At 43.9% G+C, this 8,728-nt stretch overlaps 1 protein-coding gene across 2 annotated transcripts in view; it reads left to right on the top strand.

Annotated features, from left to right (window-relative positions):
• C2H11orf49 (chromosome 2 C11orf49 homolog) overlaps positions 1-8,728 on the top strand; it is a 165,101-nt gene that overhangs the window by 54,932 nt on the left and 101,441 nt on the right. For both annotated transcript variants that reach the window (XM_021156887.2, XM_021156886.1), the window contains one exon: positions 7,676-7,806. In XM_021156887.2, the coding sequence (XP_021012546.1) occupies positions 7,676-7,806 (131 nt within the window). The remainder of the gene's footprint in view (positions 1-7,675; positions 7,807-8,728) is intronic.

The raw sequence follows: 8,728 nt of genomic DNA, 5'->3' as shown, positions 1-8,728 counted from the left end.
GGAAAGGAAAGAGGAAAGGAAAGAGGAAAGGAAAGAGGAAAGGAAAGAGGAAAGGAAAGAGGAAAGGAAAGAGGAAAGGAAAGAGGAAAGGAAAGGAAAGGAAAGGAAAGGAAAGGAAAGGAAAGGAAAGGAAAGGAAAGGAAAGGAAAGGAAAGGAAATTAGATGCAAAGTAGGTGCTCTGGTAGGAAACTAGAGAAAAGCCTCCATGAGGTCTGGCTGAGAAGAACTCCATCAGAGGGAAATGGAAGATTTGCAGATGTCTGAGGAGATCCTCACCTGCAACACTAAACAGGGACTAGAAGAGCTGGCGACAAGAGAGATGTGTGTGTTAAGGACAGAATGCAGAGAAGAGGTGTCAGGGTTAGAAGGTGCACAGCAGAGTGTGTGGGGAGGCAGAGTCCTGGAAGATGTGCCCAGGAGAAGCAGCCTTTGTCCAGGCACTTCTGCACAGTTAGAGGACGGTTCATTCCGCCAGAGAAAATAGAAACACAATTACCTTGGATTTTGAGTGAAACTAGGCAAAGTCCTGGAAGCGCCATTACCAAGAGCTCTTTTAGAAGCCTTGGGTAAAAAGATCAAAGACCTTGTAAGAAGACAACATCATGGCAACCTGATTTTAAAATACAGCATGTATAAAGCATTTTAATTACCATGATATTTATACTTTAAATTTCCTTTGCTATAGAGTATAGAGTCTGTAATGTCCAGTCTTCATTGATTTCCCATCCTGAGGTACATGCCTTCCCTGTTCCTGCTTGCACTGAGTGACCAACCTTTTCAGAGCTGCAGATACTCCAGCTGACACTTAGTGGGCTTGCTTCTTTGCTAATACTGAGCGGGAAAGGAACTGAATTGGTATGCAGACAGTCAGCAGTGAACCACAGCATGCCAGGCTTTAAGAAATGTGTTTGGAAGTCTGAAGACTTCAAAAGGAAGTTTGAAACTCTAGCATGTGGGTGTGTGGTGCACATTTGTAATCCCAGCACTCAGAAGACTGAACCAGGAGGATTGTGAACTCTAAGAACATTGCAGAGGCAGCAAGATAGCTTACTAGGTAAAAGTTTGTGTGCGAGCTGATGACCTGAGTTCAGCCTCAGCACCTCACTAAGGCAGGATAATTAACTGCCCTGAGGTTGTGGCTGGCCAGCCTTGAGTATGCAGTGTAACAGAAACAAGAAAGGAGACTGCCTTGGCCAAGGGAGAGGAGAGAACCAACTCTCGAAGTTGCCTTCTCACCTCCACATGTGTGTCATGTACTCATGGGTTCACACTCAAGTGGAGAGAGAGAGAGAGAGAGAGAGAGAGAGAGAGAGAGAGAGAGAGAAGAGAGAAGAGAGAAGAGAGAAGAGAGAAGAGAGAAGAGAGAAGAAGAGAGAAGAGAGAAGAGAGAAGAGAGAAGAGAGAAGAGAGAAGAAGAGAGAAGAGAGAAGAGAGAAGAAGAGAGAGAAGAATGAATATTCTGACATTCTGGCCTATATAGTGAGACTGTCCTAAAGAAGAAAGAGGAGGCTGGAGAGATGGCTTAGCCTTTAAGAGCATACAGTGCACTTGAAGAGAATCTTGGTTTGGTTCCCAGCACCCACACTGAGGAGTTTTCAACCACCTATAACCCCAGCTGCACGGAATGCAATGCCGACCCTCCTGCCTTCAGAGATGCTTGCATTCATGTTCACATCCATACCCATAATCACATAATGACCAAATAAAAAAAAAAGTAAAAAGAAAAAGTCAAGCTCTGGCAAGAACTTGACTGTTATAAACAAAGGTCCTAAACTGGTGAATGGCCAGTGGATGCAGTACCTGCTGCCAAGCCTCGCAGCCTATAGGGACCACACAGGACACTGGCAGTTAGACTGAGTTCCATTCCTTGGACCTTTGTGGTGGAAGGAGAAAATTCACTCTTAGAGCGTGTTATCATGGCACACAGTGGTATACAGAAACACACCCACACACATACAAAATAGTCAGCATAGAAATACTGTAAGCCAAGATCCTGCCAGGGAGAGCTTACTCTCGGAGAAGCAGCATGTGAGAACTAAGTCCCTTGGTGTAGCCCCTCTGCAGAGTTAACCTGTATGGAAACAGGCTCCTCTACCCTTAGCAACAGGCCTGTTTGTGACAAGTGCTTTATTCCACTTCTCTTTTAGGAAGATTCTTTATAGATCTGGTGACTGCATTTGAAGTGACCAAGGAAAGAAACTAGGGCTTTATCTTCCTCCTACAGAGACTTTCCATAGCTCTTAAGGCCTGTGAGATGTCTTAAGTTTTTCTCTTCTTAATGCAGTAAAATCTATCACCCATATCACGGTCTGAAAATGAACTCTGCTATGGTTTACTTTGGCAGAAAAAAAATAATCTTGGTTTGAAATGTGAGTGCTTTAAGTTATTGCAAGAGAGACCTGATAGGCTCATCTGTGTCTTTCACTGTCTCAGAAATTATGAATTACATCTGCCACTAACAGCTTGGTTTCCTGGATTGGTTCACCTATGCCTATACAGTGAGACAGGAATTGAGGAATGATTTGCCCTTGTCATGGTGAATTCGTTAATCTGCTTTGGCTCCAGGTGGGTTGCATGAATGAAACACACACACACACACACATACAACACAACACACACACCACACACACAGCTAATTTTAATATGCCTTGGTGTAATGGTTGAGCACTTCTTTTTTTTTTTTTTTTTGGTTTTTCGAGACAGGGTTTCTCTGTGTAGCCCTGGCTGTTCTGGAACTCACTTTGTAGACCAGGCTGGCCTCGAACTCAGAAATCCGCCTGCCTCTGCCTCCCAAGTGCTAGGATTAAAGGCATGCACCACCAAGCCCGGCTCGGTTGGGCACTTCTAAACCTCCTTGTGACTAGGGAACACTCCCCTCTGGTATTCCTAGCTTAATACCTTTTAATTTTATATTTTATCTCTGCTGCCTTGTTACCTGTGGACAGCCGCCCCACCCCCCACCCCCAGGGCTGCTTTCCCTTTCCACCCACATTGCTGGATGACTTCTCTCCTATGGCTCTTAAATCTGATTCCTCTGCCTCTGAGTCATGGTGATTCTCCTCTTTTTCCCCTCTCCCTCCGTCCCTTGCCTACACAATCTAAAAGTTCCACCTTCTTCTCCCTGCCCAGCTATCGGCTGTTTGACAATTCTTTATTACCAGTTGAAGCCAGCTGGAGGCAGGGACCCTCAGGTCTGGAAGTGCAGCTTTTGGGAGTCAAATTAAGACAAAGTATTAGAACCAGTTCCCAACAAGCCCCAACTGAATTTCTTCCAAAATTTCTTGTTGATGTTTTACATTTACTTTTTTGTGTATGACACATGGAGGTCAGGAAAACAATGTTTTGGGGTTTTTTTGTTTGTTTGTTTTTTGTTTTGAGGTTTTTTTCCTTTGTTTTGTTTTGTTTTGCTTTGTTTTGAGACAAGGTTTATGTAAGGTATTGGACCTCACTATGTAGAGCAGGCTGGCCTCAAACTCACAAAGAGCTGACTGCCTCTGCCTTCCAAATACTGGGATTAAAGATGTACTCTACAATGCCTGGCCTAGAAGACAACATTCAAGAGCTAGTTCTCTCTTTCCAATGCATAGATCCCAGGGATTAAATTCAGGTCATCAGCCAGTGCTCCTTACCTGCTGCTGAGTCAGAGTCCTCCTCTCCATAGCCCAGTTGGGAATTATTTTAGAAGCCAAAGATCTTGTACTTTGTACTTGTAACTAAGCTACTGTTGACAACATGAAGACGGAGTCTCAGCAGGCACTTGCAGTGTGCCAGGCTTTGGATGTGCATTGTTTTTTTCTAAATCACATACATTATTGATTGATTTAGAGTATGTGTGTGTGTGTGTGTGTGTGTGTGTGTGTGTATGGTCACATGCCTGTGTCCTCCCCCCCACCCCGTGTGTGTGTGTGTGTGTGTGTGCGCGCACACACACACACGCATACATACAAGTGCCATGCAGTGCATTCGGAGGACAGAGGACAGCTAGCCAGAGTCAGTTCTCTCTGCATAGCATGTGGATCCCAGGTTGATGATAGTCTTGAAGGCAGATGCTTTTACCTGCTGAGCCATCTAGCTGGCTGGGTCTCTGCGTTCTAGTGCACTTACACTTCTTTAATGCTTCAGAGAATGCACAGTCAATGAACCCAACAGCTTTCCTGATTCATATCTGTGTACAGAAGCTCATTCCAAGTACACTACATATTAAAACCACCTTTGTCAAAATCCTTGTACACAGGATCCCCACTCACTTCCTCCCACAGTAGGTATACTGCACGTTCAAATGGCAGATGGCCACAGGACAGTGAAGTAGTTAGGAACACTGTGGCTGAATTCATGTCTGGGAAGGGCTTTAGAGCTCAGTAGAAGGAGCAGGGGGTGAGGCAGCTTGTGCTCAAGTGTGTTGTCTAAATGGCTTCAGGGTTCTGCAACACAGGCTGAATGGTCACGCTCCACCGACATCTCTCATCAAGTTACTGTTGCCAAATTCTGTAGTAGATAGGCAGTGCAAAGAAAACATTTAAGAGCTTTAGGCCTTGTCTGAGCTTCACAAGGAAGGAAAGAACAAATCCAGGAATTGTTACTTCAGGGACCAATTTGTACAGAGGAACATATCTTTAGGGTTTGCCAACTTTTTGAAGAACAAAACTCCAGTCTTTCAGCAAAGCCCCAACAACTGAAAGAATGAAATTCTTCATATTCATAGTGAAATTTGAATACCCAGTGGTTAATGCTATTCAGGAATTCAGTAACAGGGTCTGTCTGTGACATCATCATGGTATTATGGGGTGTAATGTCATCCTCTGTAAGACCTGCATGACTTTGTTTGCTCCTCCGTGACAGGGAAAACCTCCCATTCAAGATGTGCCTGTGCACTGACATCCCAGCCCACACGAGGAAACCTGGGGGAAGGAAGCCAGCCAGTAAGCATGGCTAGGGGCCTCAGGGAGACAAAGAAAGCAACAGGAATGTTCTTTAAATAACAAAAAATTGGTAACAAAACACAAAATTAACAAAAGCATGTCTCTTCCTTAAAGTGTGTTTGTAGACACAGCCTCATTTTGCCTAAGAATATCTTCCTCTTTCTTGTGTTTGTTGTGTGCATGAGTGTGGCCACGTGTGTGCAACAGAGTGTATGTGGAAGTCGGCTGACAGTCTTGGGTGTTGGCCCTCACCCCCACCTTGTTTGAGACAGTCTCTTTGTGGTCTTTCTGCTGCATAGCCAGGCTGGGTAGCCACAATCTTTTAGGCATTATCCTGTCTCTGTACCTCTCATCTCCTAGTAGGAGCACTGGGGTGGCAAAGGCTCCAGTTACATGCTCTGATGTCAGTACATTTCTTCTACTCTCTGTTTTGGGATATGTAACTAGTACTGGAATTACGGAGAAGCCATAAAATTGTTTTCCAAAAAGGCTACCATGTATTTTCTCAACAATGTATAAGGGCCCCAGGTGCTCCAAATCTTCATAAACATGTCTCTCTCTTCTTCTTTCCTGATAGACAACCTAGGAGATAGGAAGTGGTGCTTGATTTATTCCTCAAAGATTAGTGATGGTTCCCATGTTGATTCTTCCATTTTGTTTTATTAAAACCTTATTATAAAAATCCTCCAAATAAAAGATACCATTATTTTTTATTAACAAGACCCAAAGAACCCATCTCAGTGAACTTGTATACTGTGAGAGCAGCCATCCTGAAGTTAGCTTCACACTAAATTTTATGGCCTGAGTCTATGCCTGGAACCCATATGTTGGAGAACAGGCTTACACAAGTTATCCTATGACCTCCACATGGATGCCATGGTAACACCTTTTCCCCCATCCCAAATAAATGGATAAGTAAGTAAGGAGTTAATTAAAAAATTAAAATAGAGAAAGCATATCATATTAGAGACTCATAAATGAGAGATAATGGACTTGCATTGCATTGGGAATAGAATCACAAAAAGACTATTGCATTTGAGAACATTGCTTTTGAGGTAGTCTTTCAAACTACACTGAGGAGCTAGAGAGATGGCTCAGTGGCTAGAGCACATACTTGCAGAGGACCCAAGTTTAATTCTTAGCATTCATATTAGGTGACTCACAACTGCCTGTAACTCTACCTCCAAGGGGATCGAAAACCTTTGGCTCTGTGGGCACCTGCATTCTAATGTACACACACACACACACAGAGGGGGAGGGATATCCTGTACTAAGGATATGATTTCACCATCATTAGTTCCTTCACAGTATATTTCATGACCTAGACGCTGACATTCTGCCCTGAATATAAAACACACATTGGGACCATTTTTTTGCAGGACAGCTTATAAATTTAGGATACATCATCATTTTAGACTCCAGTTGCTAGAAATGTAGTCTGCCCCATTTCCCTATGTTGGCTCATTTGCTGTATTTTTCATTCTCCTTCTATATGATGACAATGGCATTGCTATAAACTTCATGGCCAGGTTACCCCTTTCATAACTTTAAAGGTCTCTAACACCACATATTGCCATATGTTCCCAGCTGACCCTGTAGTGTATTAAAAGTTGATGTCTATGGTAGTTTTCCATGAGAATAGTATTTAATCTGCTGTTTCATTGCAGCAGTGTTAATATTAGGAAGGCTGACTTTATCCAAAACGGTAACATATTCTGTTAAAGGCCGTAGACATCCTCCCTGAGCGGACGGTCTGCGAGAGGGGAATGCACTAGATGGTTCTTGAGATGTTCACCTGTTCAGCTCAGTGATCCGTGCCCTCCTTCTGTGTGGTCACCAAATGAAAACTGGAATTTGGAATTACTCATGTCCCCTCATTGCTTGCCACCTTCAGTTTAGTGTCTGTGTTGCTACAAAAATGGATATGTTTTTCACTTGACATTTTCCTGTCAGAGTTTTCTGGAGTCTGAAAGCTGCCTCGGTGGTGATGATTACTGGATAATTGCCTATACTCCTATGGGCTCTCAATTTTCAGATTACACTGGGCTGTACGGCTTCTATTTCTTTGGCAGGAAAACCCAAAGGCAACAGAATACATTTTTTCCTCCTGTCTCTGGCTTAGTTTAAACAGTGACTCACATGGACCCTGGGGCTTTGCTTCATATTCTCATCTGGGGGCCACTTTCTACCCCTGTTTTAATTTGTCTCTAGTGTTCCTTTGGAATTCTTTATATCCTATGGCACATAGGATGTGTCTCTGAGTTAGAGTGGTGGTGTACACGGTACAGTAGTAGCTCTAAAGAAAATGACAGTCCAGGTCTGTCCTCAGCTGTGTCAGCCTTGCAGCAGTTAGGATAGGTTGGGCTGCTACAGACAATGACTTTAGGGAAGCAAGGCCTGCTCAGGGTGTTTGCAGAGCCAGGCGGAGGGGGGCGGGGGGTGGGGTGGGGCGGGGGTGGGGGTGGGGAAAGGATTCCCCAGAAAATCAAAGTAAGGATAAGGATGCTCTATTAACCTTAAAACTCTCCTGGGAGGCACACTCAGAAGAGGTGGTCATGACTTTATAGATGCTGTGGTTGTATGAAGGGCTTCTCATAGAAGGACTTGATCTAATCTGTAGTTCAGAGTTTTGTTAGTGGAAAACCCAGACACCCCTCCTTGTTCATAAGTGGTTCTGTCTGATTTTACCTTTCCATTCTGGATCTAGCCTTCTGAGTCTCATCTAATGAGGAATTCTTCATTTTTCTCTTTCTAGTTTTAACAGCGTATGCCAAGGAACTCACATTCTCTTCCGGGAATTCAGCTTTATACAAGCCACACCTCATAATAGAGCATCATTCCTTCGTGCCTTCTGGAGATGCTTCCGAACTGTAGGGAAAAATGGTGGTAAGTGTTCTCAACTCTATTTTGCCCCATTTCCAACCACCCCCTTTCTATTCTTTCCAAATATTTTCCTTTTTAAAAATCTCATTTATATATTGGATATGTGCTTATGTGTGTCTGTGGGCTGCAGAGTGACCTATTCAGGCTGTTTGGAGTGCACGTCTAGAGATCACGGTGCACAGCTGAAGTTCATAGGACAGCCTTGAGGAGCTGCTTCTCTTTCCACCCTGTGGTTTCTGGGGATGAAACTCACGTCACCAGGCTCGGCAGCACGTGCCTTTCTTCCGACTGATCCAGCTTGCCAGCCCCATCTGTTATTATTATTGTCCTATGAATACAGTTTGACTCTAGGCTTTGGAATACCTTATTCTGAGGAGACAACTCTGCTGGGTCAGAAATGTTATCAGCCATCACGCAGTGATGCCCATCAGGGACCAAGTACTGCTCTGAGGACGTGAAGTATAAGAACTCGCTCAACCTTCATAGCAGCTCTCCCTGCGAGCTACTATAACCTCCATCCTGTAAGTGATGAAACAGGACTAGAGGGCCAAGCAGTGTGGAAGATTACATAGCCTAACAGACCCTCTTTAATACCCTTGCAGCCTGACTCCAAAGTCCTTGCTCTTGGCAAATATTAGGAACAGTGTGTGTGTTGTACAGTAAATAAAAGGAACAGTGTGAATGCAGACAGACTACCATGCACAGCATTTCACTTGACTGTACTTTGCAGTTTTGTGGTGTTCTTTACGGTTTCAAGCTTTGTAGCAGGTCCCTGTCTTGCAAAGGTATTGGCACCATTTCTTCAACGGTGTGTGCGGGCAGGCTTCTTCTTCTTCTTCTTCTTCTTCTTTCTTCTTCTTCTTCTTCTTCTTCTTCTTCTTCTTCTTCTTCTTCTTCTTCTCTCTCTCTCTCTCTCTCTCTCTCT

The sequence above is a fragment of the Mus caroli genome, chromosome 2, assembly GCF_900094665.2.
Source record: "Mus caroli chromosome 2, CAROLI_EIJ_v1.1, whole genome shotgun sequence".
In the NCBI taxonomy this organism is placed as follows: domain Eukaryota; kingdom Metazoa; phylum Chordata; class Mammalia; order Rodentia; family Muridae; genus Mus; species Mus caroli.
The sequence above is the reverse complement of the archived record's forward strand: the minus strand, read 5'-3'. Positions and strand labels throughout refer to the sequence as shown.